Source organism: Phyllobates terribilis, unplaced genomic scaffold, assembly GCF_046119375.1.
Source record: "Phyllobates terribilis strain yellow unplaced genomic scaffold, ASM4611937v1 Scaffold_3__8_contigs__length_932513732, whole genome shotgun sequence".
In the NCBI taxonomy this organism is placed as follows: domain Eukaryota; kingdom Metazoa; phylum Chordata; class Amphibia; order Anura; family Dendrobatidae; genus Phyllobates; species Phyllobates terribilis.
Window position 1 is genome coordinate 705,765,080 of NW_027362763.1, and position 15,132 is coordinate 705,780,211.

At 42.7% G+C, this 15,132-nt stretch overlaps 1 protein-coding gene across 2 annotated transcripts in view; it reads right to left on the reverse strand.

Annotated features, from left to right (window-relative positions):
* Positions 1 to 246: 246 nt before the first annotated feature.
* FLVCR1 (FLVCR choline and heme transporter 1) overlaps positions 247 to 15,132 on the reverse strand; it is a 52,339-nt gene continuing 37,453 nt past the window's right edge. Inside the window, exons 10-11 of one of the 2 annotated variants that reach the window (XR_012318069.1) lie at positions 9,333 to 13,710; positions 247 to 2,360 (exon numbers count right to left, since the gene is read on the reverse strand). Coding sequence is in view for 1 of the 2 variants with exons in the window: in XM_073671968.1 (XP_073528069.1) it covers positions 13,651 to 13,710 (60 nt within the window). In the remaining variant the exon portion in view is untranslated. Of the gene's footprint in view, positions 2,361 to 8,053; positions 13,711 to 15,132 lie in introns of those variants that run through there. The other variant, XM_073671968.1, reaches the window with a different exon arrangement.

Consider the following 15,132-nt stretch of genomic DNA (forward strand, 5'->3'; position numbering starts at 1 on the left):
GAGTTAAATATGCAAATTGCCTCTTCCGTGTGGAAGAGAACTGGAACTCTAGTGCCACCTACTGGAAATAGCAATCCTAAGGGCGCAGTCAGACAGGCGTATTACTCACATGAGGATCACATTGCAATCCTCGGACTGGCTGTCGGCTCTCCTGATCCAAGTGTGACACCATGTATTTCTATGCAGCTATTAGGAGAGTCAACGGCCAGTCCGAGGATTTCGATACAATCCTCGCGCGAGTGATACGGCCGTCTGATTGCGCCCTAAAAGTCATTATCGACCCTTTAATGAGCCTTGCTACATAACTTAGGCTCGATATTGACTTTTAGGATTGCTACTTCCAATAGGTGGCGCTAGAATTCCTCTCTGAAAAGGCAATTTGCATATCCTTATTCAGTGTGACACAAGGACAATCTGACACTTTCGCCCCATGATGCACTGTGAATATGGAGCATGTCATGATAGTTTCCACAAACTTCAGGTTACAACCGCGTGATGTTCCCATTGTTTTGCACTTTGGCTGTCTTGTGAATACTCTGATACACGTTGGACTTTTTCATTTCGTTACTTCTGCCCTTTGTCCTTCATCCCAGTGATGTCACCTCGCCCTTTGTGTGACTTATGATTTATGATGAAGTGCCTAATCAGATCATATTTTTATTTATGGCGTTTATATCTCAAATATTTCTGTAGTTCTTTATGCATTGGACACGGAGTCTCCTCCCCGTCATATTCGCTCCGATGGACTGTTTATATACTACTTTTTGCTGATATTCAAATTAGAATATACAATTTACGAGTTTGACCAGATTGGACAAATATGGAATTCAGTAAGAAGAATGATGCTAATTTGCAAAGTGTAAAATTCAAAGCTACCACAACTGGATTGCCCCGATTAGAACTTTGGGAACATTTCGGGATGAATGGAATTATCAGTTTTAAGGAAAAGTAGTTAGGAACATTAAACATGAATAATGCAGCAAAATTAAAAAAATATGCCAACTATTACCCCTTTAATCCCCTCGCTTTTATCTTATTTTGTATCGTATGAGAAATCTAGAAATCTTCTGTGTGCGTCAGGAGCTCATCCATGTCCTCCTCACTATCCTGTGTGTGGCTGTGAGATAACTAGCTGCAGCAGGAGTCTTCCCCCCCCCCCTTCTGCTTTGTATGCAATAGGACAAAAAAATACATGAGATTTATCTCACTAGCTAAAGTGCGGAGCTTCAGTTGACCACCAGTCAAAAATAAAACTTATCACCAGGCAATTAACCCATCTTCTAAGCAGGATTCCTAAAAGACTGACAGTTTCAGAATCACACAGAAAATGCTGCAGAATGACAATCAATGATGGCAGCTACTAGAGCTGATTGAAAAGATTTGCAGGACTTTGGTCTAGTGGCCACATTGGCAGTCTGTGGTTCCCAGACCGGAGTGCCAACTTCCCCTTGAATACCACATCCCAAGCGCCTCTTCTGATTACTAGGCTGTTGTGATGATGTGTGGGCCTACTAATCAGAAACAGCACCGAGGATGCAGCAAGTAAAGGGAGGATGGCAGCGCTCAGGTAGTCACAGACAATGGAAGTGGCTGCTGGACCAGGGTCTTGAGTATTTTTTTTTTTTTTTGCTCAACCGTAGCGATTATATTTCTTGTTTAATTCATACATTCATTTTTAGAGTTTTGTGTTTCTTTAAGGTCGTCACACTTGATGGAAGAAAATGAGCTAGTGTCAGCAAAATTTTTGTTTTTGGCAAAACGACGGAAACCAAAACAACATTGAAGGACCCGATTGTAAAATCATTGGGTAAAGTTGATGTTCGTCTCGTGATGCATCAGACACAGAGTCGCCGTTTATATTACAAAGAAGGTCCATGACATAGATGAGAAGGGAGCCGCACATCTCAGTAAAGGCAAATGGTTATCCATTTATCCCCTCTTGCTCACGGATATTTTCCATCAGCAGACAGGACCGCCCGCATTCCAGATCATCTGTTTTCATAGAAAGGAATGTTCTGAACTTTATCAAAACACAATGTTAGTGAATACAAGACTGGAGCATGTCAACGGAATAAATCACATCCACGTTTCATCAACCTGAGCCCATGGATCGGTCAATGGGGCATTCACAGAGCGGAGTGCTCATAGGGCAATGTACCATTGTGAGAATAGGAGATCGACGGTAAAATAAACCAGGATAATCCAATGCCGGAAGAGATTAAATCTCAGTCTCACCAGTCGAAGAAGACCCTTCACTCAGAATTGTGCTCTTCAGTCACTTATTGTGTTCCACCATTTATACCGTTCTCCTGACAAACAATGCAGCAACAAGTACTGCTTCCAAAAATCTTTTTTTCCTCCTGGAAATACAGTACAGACCAAAAGTTTGGACACACCTCATTTAAAGAAATTTCTGTATTTTCATGACTATGAAAATTGTACATTCACACTAAAGGCATCAAAACTATGAATTAACACATGTGGAATTATATACTTAACAAAAAAGTGTGAAACAACTGAAAATATGTCTTATATTCTAGGTTCTTCAAAGTAGCCACCTTTTGCTTTGATGACTGCTTTGCACACTCTTGATGAGCTTCAAGAAGTAGTCACTGGAAACGTTATTTATATGCACTATAGATTTTTACTTACAGCAGGGTAGATGTTCATTTTGTTTCCATCTTAGGGATTGTCTGTTTAGTGGCCAGTATGAACATGCTCATACGTTGCATGTATGCCAACTTCTACTCCAGGTAATTTTTTTCGGTTTTGCTTTAGGTTCTTGCACTTAGTACACACAAGAACGTGGCCTTCCTTTCTTTGACCTGGGCATTATGTTAATATAGCTTCCCATTGTTTTGTGTCCATAGTCAGGCCTCAGTCATGCTCGTCCATTATTCACATTGACACATGGTAAGGTTTTAATACTAGATGTTAGGACTGTCCCGATTGGGTCACCTTGACGTTGGTGGGATGGCTCTTATGCTTTTTTTGACCAAAAACAGTGCTTACTAAGTCTCTTATGCACTATTGCTTTTCTTACTTTCATTTGGTTTTTAACTTAAGAAATTTTTTATGTGGCAAGTCATACTTGCTAACATTTACAACCCACCCCAATCCCTCCCAGGAACACCCCTTTTGGTCCAAGACTCAACCAGAACTGTTTCAACCATGCAAAGTTTGAGTGAGAACATAGTCTGTAAAGTCTCAAAGTCTACGTGCGTGTAATAGAATATACAGAACACTGATACAAGAAGTCAAAGTCCCTTGCATTTATGATTTAAAAAAAACAAAACTACTATTAAAGTAGCTTGTCATCAGCTTTCTAATACCCTCTTTAATGATGAGTGTATTAACCCTAAAGGCTGAGGACCAGAGTCATTATTGCATTTGACCTGACTTTTCTGTTGCGTTCTTGGCACTTTGCCATATTCATCTTTCAATTTGCACCATTTTTAAAGACTATTTTATATTTATTCACCTCTTTTTTGTCCATTTTCCACTGTTGACGAACATTAGGGATTTCTAGATCTTTGACTGATTTATAATTAGCAACTTTTCAAAAAATTGCAAAGTTTGTCACAAAAATACTACAGTCACTTTTGAAATTATATATGCACAGATTTATTTTTGCACAATTTTTGCAAAATGGGAATTTTTGCTCAAAGAAGGAAAAAAAAAAAAAAATTCTAACTTTCACTTTGTGCAAAATTCATGAGCAGTGTGCACCATTTTCATATCCCGCTGTCTGCAGGGAGGAGAAGCAGCAGTTGTGGGCATGGTCCCCCTCCTAACCCCGCAGAGTCAGTGATTGACAGCAGTCCCAGACCAAATCCGGTGACCACCGGCAGGAACAATTACACTTTGATTTAAACACGTACATTTACCAATACAAAATCCAGGTACGATTAAAGAGGGTATTAGGAGCCTGATAAAGGGATCCCAATATCTTTTTAGGGGTAAAAACAGATGACAGGTTCCCTTTAAATTGGTTGTCCAAGCTTTTTTTATTGCAGGAATAGTGCCCTGCTGATCTTTAGATCGAGTCTGATATGGCATCTCTGCCCTACTGAAGTGAATGAGGCTAAACTGCAATACCACACACAACCTGCAAACAAGTGTGGCACTGTTTTTTTTGGATGAAAGCAGTTTTTTTTTTTTTTGTTTTTTATCCTGTAAAACCCCTTTAAAATTTTGACAAAAGTTATCCAACAATTAGCACTTGAAAATAGCTTTGTCTGTTTAAAAAGGGGTTTTCTGGTAAAGGCGCCGATCCTATAAGTACAGAAAATAAAAACCATCAGGACGGGATTCTTGAAACGCATGAAAATTTTTATTTAAAAAAACATAAAAAGTGAAGAATCATAAAAAGACAAAAAGGAGGTTCATGCCTGAAACATAAGCGTGCCAGTTTCACCTTTGAGATCATGTAACACACGAGTAAGACGTATTCATTACTATATAACAAGTTGTGAAATGATTGATTCTTCCATACAAAAAAATTCACAAAAAAATGGATTTCACATAAAAACAAGTAAATAGAAAAACGAAGCGTAAAACACTGACCTAAAAATACATTCAAATGAACAATAAAGGGGTATGCCACTCATTTATGATCGGTGAGGGTCCTTCTAAGGGAATGAAAGGACGCAGCAATGTGTCCCAATCTTTGTATTTTCCACTACAGATCGGAGGGATCGATCGCCATTTCCTGCACAGCCGGGAGCCGCACTGCGTAGGGTAAAATTGGAAGGAGGAGTATGTGAACTTTACTCAGGATTGGTGGGGTCTTGCACCAGACATAAGGTGATGGCATATCCCAGCACTTTAAGAGATGGGAATACCCCTTTAAGAAAAAGCATTCAGTAAGCACGCCTCACTGCCTACCTTCTGATTGCAAACTAGATATCCTTTAGTTAGAAAAGTGTATTTAGTCTTGTACATTTTTCCTTTATGTTAAATTGCAAATTATAGTGTAGAAAAAAAAAAAAAAAAAAAAAAAAAAAAAAAAAAAAAATCGGATGTAATACAGATGAGCCATAAGGGATCCGATTTTTATTTGCGCACTCAAACTAGAAAAAGCAGAAATATAAATGATTGCACAGCAATGACCCTGATCATACCCTGGTACTCATTGCCACCATCTTTAATAAAAAATCATAGATTTGATGCTTATTCCATTAAATTCAGGGATGTCACACTCTGTCTTCCTGATTGTCACCAGTGCAGTAAAGCCATACAATAGACCAGGCATGTCCAAAGTCCGGCCCGCGGGCCATTTGCGGCCCGCGGTCCGGACTAATAAGGCCCCCAGGTATCCAGCAGCATGTACCTTGCGGCCGCTGCCGCTCTCGTCGCCACCGCCGCTCAGTACTCCGGCGCAGGGAGAAGAGCCGAAATCTCGGACATCGCGAGATTTCGGCTTTCCTTCTCCCTGCGCCGGAGTACTGAGCGGCGGCAACCGGCCAGCTAAGATCTCGCGACGTGCGAGATCTCCAGCCCCCAGGGGTTGTAAGACGTTCAGAGGTCAGATAGGCTGAAGACCTCAGCTTAGTTGTGTAAAATTATATAAATAATATATATATTAAGTTATATATAAGTCCCTGCGCCACCTTACACCTCCAGAAAGGTTAGGCCAGCAGGGCTCTCACACAAGCTTGTGGTAGCAAGCTGTCATACCCTTCATTAACCCCTGACTGCCTGTCACTGTGCTATAATTCCATTATCTGATGTGCGACTGTTGCACAGCTTGCTATTCTCTGCCTGTGTTATAAAGCATATAGCAGTATCTTATTTTTGCTGTTCCACCCTCTGCGCCTTTTAATCTCTCCCCTTCTGGCCAATTTTTATAATGGCAACTACAAATAAGAAACGAAAAGTTGACAGTGAGGGCCGCCGCTTCCAGGACAAGTGGAAAGTAGAATATTTTTTCACTGAAATAAAGAATCACTGTGTTTGTCTGATATGCCAAGAGACCGTTGCTGTTTATAAAGAATTTAATGTCAAGCGACACTATCAGACGAGACATAGCACATACGACAAGCTAACAGGGCACGACCGAAGTGAAAAGTATAAGCAACTTGAAGCTGTTTTATTGTCACAACAGCGATTTTTTACAAGAGCCCGTGAGTCAAATGAAAATGCCACAAAGGCGAGCTATGAGGTGGCAGCGTTAATTGCTAAAAATTGCAAATCTTTTGCAGAGGGTGACTTTATCAAAGAATGTGTTATGAAAATGGTAGAGAATGTCTGTCCCGAGAAGAAGCAAGAGTTTTCCAACATTTGCCTGGCTCGTAACACTGTAGCACGGAGAATTGAAGAAATTTCATCGGATATTAAGAGACAGTTAATGTCAAAAGGAGCTGATTTTGACTTCTTTTCAATAGCCTGTGATGAAAGCACGGACCTATCTGACACGGCTCAGTTGCTGATTTTTTTAAGAGGGGTGGACGATGAAATGAATGTGACTGAAGAGCTACTTGACCTCCAGAGCCTCAAGGATCAAACAAGAGGGAAAGATTTATTTGATTCTGTTAGTTCTGCCATAGATGACATGAAACTGCCTTGGAACAAAGTTACTGGGATTATTACTGATGGGGCACCTGCCATGACTGGTGAACGAAGTGGATTATCAACCCTAATCTGTAACAAGGTGAGCGAAGAAGGAGGCAAAGCTATTAAACTTCATTGCATCATTCATCAACAAGTTCTCTGTGCTAAACATCTCCAATATGATCATGTTATGAAACCGGTACTAAAGACCATTAATTTTATCCGCTCTAAAGCCCTGTGCCACCGCCAGTTTAAACAGTTTCTACTGGATATCCAGGCTGAATATGAAGATGTTTCATATCATAACGATGTAAGATGGCTCAGTCGGGGGTCTGCACTGCAACGTTTCTACTCTCTCAGAAAGGAAATAGGAGAATTCTTGGAAACAAAGGGACAAACGATGCGAGAACTATCTGATCCAATTTGGCTGGCTGATTTGGGGTTTCTAGTCGACCTAACAAAGCATCTGAATGTACTGAACATGAATCTTCAGGGCAAAGATGCAGCGGTGAACCAACTTTATTCACACCTCAAAGCCTTTGGAACAAAGCTGCAACTTTTCCTAAGGCAGTTGTCACAAACACCGCCCAATACCATCCATTTTTCAGCGCTACAGGAAATAATTAACAGTTTTCCACAGGATGATATCCATGCGCAAATAAGCAGGTATGCAGCAGACATCACATCTCTGGCTGGGGAGTTTCAACGGCGCTTTCAAGATTTTGCAGCTATTGAAAAGGAGATCAGCATTTTCTCCTCTCCATTCTCTGTTGACCCCGACAATGCTCCTGATCAGTTGCAGCTCGAGCTCATTGAGCTACATTGTGACAGCGAGTTACGCAGTCGTCATCAACAGCTCTCTCTTGTTAACTTTTACCGCCAACTGGATAAGAGCCGGTTTCAAGAGATTCGAACATTGGCTAAGAAAACCCTGAGCTTGTTTGGCTCAACATATTTGTGTGAGAAGACATTCTCTGTTATGAACTTTAACAAGAACTGCGTGAGGACAAGACTAAGTGACTCTCACCTGCGTGACATTTTGCGCATCAAAACCACGGCCATTGAACCAGACCTAGTCTATGTGCTGCAGTCCAGATCCCAGTTTCACCCTTCACATTAGTGCAGGCTAGTTTCTTTTTTTTAATTGAGATTAATATGTTGTAAAATCTCAATTAATGTCAGTTGGATAGACAGTTATATATTTGAACACATGTATACTTGCTGTTATGTTCCTGTTCACATTTTTTGAACTTATAAGTTGACAGACAACCTTACATTACTTTGTGTAATGTACTTTAAAATGTTCCTGAGATATCTCAGTTTCCTGTTTTTATTATATTAAAGGGGTTGTCCAAGTTCAGAACCCAGACATACCCCCTTTTTCACCCAGGCAGCCCCCCTGCCATGGGCATCAAAGCATCTCATGCTCCGATGTGCTCCCTTGCCCTGTGCTATTTACAATGACACACTGCCGGTAGGAGGCTTCACCGGCTCTAATGTGCAGGCTTTAGCGCTGCTCTAGCTGGTTTACTGGTGATAAAGCCCGCCCATCAGTGCCGGTGACGTCACTGGGCTTTCTGCCAGCCCCGTGGAGAGCCGGGTATGTCACTAGAACTCCAGAAAATGCCTTTCCTCTGCGCAATTTAGTGCAGGGCAAAAGTAGGACATTGGAGCATAAACTGCTTCGATGCTCAAGTCGGGGAGGGGCTTCCTGGGTGAGAATGGGGGTATGTCTGGGTTAACCCCTTTAAGGCAGATTGATTAAACACCTGTTTAGATTTGTCATCCAAGTCACAAAATAAAAAGTATGCCGTTTTCAATAAACTTTGCAAAAAAAGTTTATTTGCATTCATTTTAATGGTCCAAAGAATGTCAAGCAAAATGATCGGCCCTCGCACATGTTCACTTCATCAAATTTGGCACTCTTAGAAAAAAGTTTGGACACCCCTGCAATAGACATTCATGTACAAGAAGCAGAACCTGCTCTGGAGAATGTTCTGTAGAATGTTGTGTTTCTGGTTGCCTAGAAACCACTTCCTGCCTGGGTGACCACTATTTCCATACAGGTCACTAGGTGAACTGAAGTAGGCACAGGAAGTCTTATTTTTTCCCCCCGACTTGTGCTTCATAAAACTTTTTTTTGTGCTACCTGCCCCCCGGGACAAATGCAAAAACAATTCAGGAATTGCAGACATAAATGAAATGATGTCATGTGCTTTATAAATTAAGATTGTATAATCTGTTTGCAGCACAAATATTACACAATATACAAACACTACTTACATAAGGATGGGTGACAGTATAAAATGCATCAGTATCATTTGGTCCCTTTTTAAAACAAAACTTAAAGCAGAATTAAAAAAAAAAAAAAAAATAGATCTATCTAATCAAAACAGAAGATGGATCTAGATGGGATGAGCCATTTAAAAGTTCTCCGCTTTAGACAATTCCCATGTTTTAGTAGGGTCCCATGATAACAGGCTGATCAAAATGAGCTCAATCATCTGTGATTGAGTGGGAAATCCTGGCAGTAAGTGTTCCCTGCAGCACCTCCACAGGAGTATTAAAGCATTACACAATGCAGGTTCTCCAGAAGAAGACGCTCTCCACTTTAGTCAAGAGATGAGAACCCACCATCCCTCTATTAAATGAGCTTAGTAATAGGGTTTATGAAAATGGGATTTCCAAACCAGAGAACCTTTTAAAAAAAGGGCATGCATCCATACAAGAAGCAAATTACTCCAGGGTGACAGACATGTCAGAATACATAATAAGCTTACTTTGTGTCCATGCCAGGGGTTTCAGAAGGCATCACCCCTACCTCCAAGTTCAGTATGGTTCACCTCATCTATATACTTTCGAGGGCAGCACGGTGGCTCAGTGGTTAGCACTGTTGCTTTGCAGCCCTGGGTTCAAATCCCACCGAGGAGTTTGTATGTTCTCTGGGTTTCCTCCGGGTTCTCCAGTTTCCCTCCCACACTCCAAAGACCGTGATGGGGAATCTAGATTGTGAGCTCCATTAGGGACAGTGATGAAAGTGTATGTAAAGCGCTGCGGAATATGTTGGCGCTATATAAGCAATGCATAATAAATAAAAAAAAATAAAAGCATTGATCTGTTGAATACAGCGGCTGTCGGCCTTTGATCTTCACACTTTACCTTACGTTACCTCTTGGTATGAGAGCGGGACAGCACAGCTTATCAGCAATACCTTATCTACAATAATGCTTCAGTATCACTGACTGCGGAGCCTTTCATGGTGCTTACAGTTCACAATGAAAAGAATAACCAAAACAACCATAAAAAGTATGTAAAATGTGTGTAAATACACTGTACGACTATAGTACAGCTCTCCACTTATTCTCCCCTTCGTTTGGAAATTCTACATCCTCATATACAAATATATCCCATGACTTCTCAAATAATGAAAAAGTCCTTTGGGCCCAGAGATTTATCCCATGTTCACACTCCATGGGGTTTAACCCCTTAAGGGTGCACAGCATTTTCATTTTCTTAATTTGTTTTTCCAGCTTTTGACAGCCACAGCTTTTTTTTGGGGGGGTTGTCAAAGGTATACGAGGCTTTGCTTAATACGGGATAAAAGATAGGGTTTAATTTAAGTTAATTTTTGGGGGGGATTTTTAGGCAGGATTCACATAGTTTGTGCTTCGATTGGAAAATTGGGCCTCATCACCAGGTTTTCTGACCTGAGCCAGCTGCCTCTTCTGATGTAGGCCAAAGTCAGGAGACCCGGCGGTCAGGCAATCCCACCAATGACCATGGGATTGGAATAATAGGCCTAAAGGCTCGCTTACACCACCGTACACATCGGACGAGTGATATCTGATTTATTAAATCAGATGGCACTCAGACCAATGTTACTCAATGGCCAAGTGCTGATGACCAATTTTTAATAAAAATTGCAGCATGCTGAGATTTCACACACCCATTCAAGTCTATGGGTGCGTGGAAAACATTGGACTGCACTCGGATGACATCTGAGTGCAGTCAGATTTCTGCGCACCGACACAATGGAGAAGATGGAAACATTTTTTTCTCCATCTTCTCACCTGTGCTGAGCGTCTGCACAACCCTTTTAAGATTTGGCTTCTCTAGTATACCTGTCCTTGTCTGATAAAACAGCAAATAGAAGTTTATTCCTTTTAAAACCTCACCAGACACCGTTGGTTCTGGTAATTATCACCCTCCATGAAGGATGCAATCCATAAACGATGCACAAGAAGTGTTACGACCCCATACACATTAGATAAAAGTTGTCCAAACCCACAGGTCTCCATGAGATTAATGTGTATGGAGGGCCTCGTGACGTCCCCCAGCGGATGATGTCGGGGGAAGAGAAGGATCCAGTCTAATTTCAACAGTGGACCCTTATGTTCTCTGAAAGACCCCCTCTTGGAAAATAAAAGAAGGCTCAGCCCGATGGGGGCAAATAGCTGTTGCATGGATGATCATTTGGCTGACCGCTATCTAATGTGTATGTGATGGGGTGAGGGGGGGGTATGGCACGTGACTTAATCTCCTGCCACGTGTGTACACAGCGGCAGCATAATCTCCTGTACCTACACATACACTGAGAATCTATAGTGATGGCGCAGCCTCGGATGCAATCATGACCGCTGCCATTGTAGGAGTCATAGATGTGGCAGACGCCAATTTAAACAGTACACACCAGAAAGAAAAGCCATATATCGTGGAATGCTGCGGGAAGAAAGAGGGTGATGGCCGCCTGTGCTGGTGCACCCCAGTCTGGGCCATTTTGGAGATAATCAGAAAGCGGCCAACCCCTTAATTTAAAGGAGGTCAAAAACACCCTCCATAATCTGGAGTATTAGGCTACAATGCAGATTACGGTATGAGTCTACAAGGTTTCTGCTCTATAAAATGACCCTGTATAAAGTCATCGGCCGATTTCTTATTAAATATTACAGTGCAGGAATTCATGGAGAATGTAAACCATGACGAACCATAAAGCCAAGGTAACCGCGAATCACATCGCCTGCCATTACAGGATTAAAGCTGCAGCATAACGTCACCTCAGAGACCACCATGTGCAGTGAGGACCCTCTCACAATAAAGAAAGAATTAGGCTCTCCACCCAAATGTATTGTTGGCTAAATCTGATTAACTCCTCGCAGACCGGGCCTTAAAAGGGGTATTCCCATCTCCAAGACCCTATCCTATCCCAATATGTAGTAGGTGTAATAAGAATAATAATATTAGCAAATACCTCCAATTAGAAATGGTAGTATAGTTCTTCTGATTCGCTATGTCTCTCTCCACATGTGCAGGGGATTGTAGGCATCCATGGTTACGACCACTAGCAGCTAGCTAACTGTCACCATCAGTGGTCGTATCCATGGATACCTGAGGTGCTGCAATGCCCTGCACAAGAGGAGAGACATAGGGAATCAGAAGAACTATACTACATTTCTAATTGGAGGTATTTGCTATTACTACATATTGGGATAGGATCTTGGAGATGGGAATACCCCTTTAAAAGGACCAAATTATTGCGTTTTAATTTCTACTTTTTTGCATATATATTTTTTTTACATAGTATTACACATGCAAATAAGCTAATAGGTTGTGCACTTGCTAGTACACAGGACTAATGTTCAGGATGACATACAACCATCCTTAAAATAGACCCTGGGCTTTCTAGGAGATTAGATCAGCTGTGAACCCCAGCGACCTGATCAAGAGGGAGATCCCTCCATAACGATCCCCGTTGATCAGTCACTGATCCCATAGCTGATAGGGGAGGGGGGGGGGGGGGTTTCTGTGATCTCCATCATTAGATCTGGACCACGGCAGTGTATTAGGACAGTCCTGATCGCATGGGAGCAAGTGACCGAGTGTCGTAACGGCAGGATGCAAATCCTCTGTGGACCGCCGGTCATCAAGGAATTAATGTCACCATATTGGAAAACCATGGTTGGAGGACTGCCGCCTCCAGTCACCCCTTCAGTTGAAGGATATAGACAGGTTGCTACGGATGTAGTGCCTGACAAGAGGTTGTGGTTAGGCAATTAATCCATAACTACCAGGTATCCATAGCAACCAGTCTGTCTTAAAATACTTAGTCTAGGGTTATAAAGCTATTGTGCTGGCTGTAGAGGGGAGCGGCAGCTTGTTGTGCTGGCTGTAGAGGGGAGCAGCAGCTTGGTATAAGTAACTCTGTGCTATTCCCTAGTGGAGGCTGCATCATCAGATTTTTCTAAAATGTTCATTCAGGTGGAGATCCTCCTTAAAAGGGAAACTGTCAACAGGTTTTTACAAATGGAAGTCATTGTATGGCTCTTTAGGCGTTTGTCTACCCCAAAAAACACTCTGTAGAGATCCCATGTGAAAGTCATGAGAAAACTAGAGTAGATTCCATATGCAAATCAGACTGGAGGTGCGTCAGGGGGGGGGGGGGGGTGTAACTGCACTTAAAGTGCTTCTTCCAAGTGCACTGACACGCCCCATGTGCACTAGACTGATTTGGATATGGTTTCTACTCTAATTTTCTCATGAGTGGAACATCAAATCTCTCTATAAAAAAAAAAAAAAAAAAAATCTATATGGGGCGGGGGGGGAAGAGCCCAGGACGGGACGAGCAGCTACAGAACTTTAAGACTTGTTCTACACGTAAAAGTTTGCAGGCAGGTTTCTTTAGTGTTACTCTTACAAAGTGGCACCAGGTGCCCCCTGAAATGTACCAAATATTCGATATATAATTATGAAATACTACAGGAACCTGCACAGCATTGTCAGATGCGTTTGAACATAATATATATATAAAATAAAAAAAATAAAAAAACACGTAAAACTCAAGATATGCATCATAGCATAAAAGGCAAAAGACAGTCAACTGGATAAAAAAAATGAAATGCGAGTCAGTCAGTCACTGCTCCGCGCAGCGTCGTCACCACCACGACAATGGGTGTAGTTTGTGGCTCGTTGTCAAGAGCTAAAAAAAACCTCACGAAAAGAGGTAATAAAATAAATACTAGGAGGTCCAATAAATACAGTGTGCTAACTACAAGTCTTCTCGCCGGACACTGTGCGTCTCAGGGGAGAGGATCCAGCTGCAGACTAGAGCTGTGTTGATGATTGTATACTGGGCGCAGGTTCTACAGGACTGTCCACAGGAACCTGGGAAAACAGGACAAATGTAAAAGTTAGAAACAATACACTGAACCTTCTTAGAGAAGCCCACCTATAAATTATTCACAAAGTGGTCTTCTAGGAGGGTGGTCCTCTAACAAGAGGGGGTTAATGCACACAGAAGATAGGAATAATGGGGTCTAAAGTGGGTGTGGTATTTTGGAGATGCAATTTGCAGTCACAAGCAGACTAAATGCTTCCTAATGTTGTAATGGAGGAGAGTCTAGTCTGCTTGTGATCAAACACTCAAATGGGGAATACTAGGGAATCATGACAGTGTGCGCATCACACACTGCCCCGATTTGTCAGGTATTCCAGTCCAAGAAGAGTCCACAATCACTCGGAGGACAAAAGTTCACACGGCCATATTTTCGCTCTGAGTGCGGTCTGTGAAAAAAACGGACATCACAAGAACAGCGCTAGGACTGAGGTTATTCAATTAGGCTGTTCAGGTGAGGATTGCTTTTCCCATTAACGGACTAAAACTGTACGAGAATTTAAAAAAAAAAAAAAAAAAAGCAGCCTGCACTAGTTTCTTCTGTATCTATGATGAGACTCTTTTCAAGTGTACGGACACATTGAGATTCTTTAATAGGAAACTGTATTTGGTCTTGTAAATTTTAATAACTGATTTATAAAAACAGACGCCTCACGGATTACAACGGAGATGAAAACAGTTTTGTTTCTTTTGTTTTTTTAATTCGTATGATTTTTTTTGGTATGCTTGTGTAAACCTAGCGCAATTTCATCTAAAGTGGTCAGCCCAAAAAGGCTACCCTTAAACAGACTTGGCTCAAGTCACTTAAATTAAACAGATCCCAGAGGAACCCTGGCCTTAATTACCCATTAAACCCTATATAGGAATCTGGACTTATAATGGGGCCCCTTGGATTGCATCCACAGAGTGGCTGCTGGCCGGCGGAGCGAGCCCGAGGCAAGAGTGGCTGCTGGCCGGCGGAGCGAGCCCGAGGCAAGAGTGGCTGCTGGCCGGCGGAGCGAGCCCGAGGCAAGAGTGGCTGCTGGCCGGCGGAGCGAGCCCGAGGCAAGAGTGGCTGCTGGCCGGCGGAGCGAGCCCGAGGCAAGAGTGGCTGCTGGCCGGCGGAGCGAGCCCGAGGCAAGAGTGGCTGCTGGCCGGCGGAGCGAGCCCGAGGCAAGAGTGGCTGCTGGCCGGCGGAGCGAGCCCGAGGCAAGAGTGGCTGCTGGCCGGCGGAGCGAGCCCGAGGCAAGAGTGGCTGCTGGCCGGCGGAGCGAGCCCGAGGCAAGAGTGGCTGCTGGCCGGCGGAGCGAGCCCGAGGCAAGAGTGGCTGCTGGCCGGCGGAGCGAGCCCGAGGCAAGAGTAGTCTGACTAGCCTGGTCAGCTACTGGTGGGCCAGAATCAGGGACAGACTGGGTACAAAACCAGTGTCAACC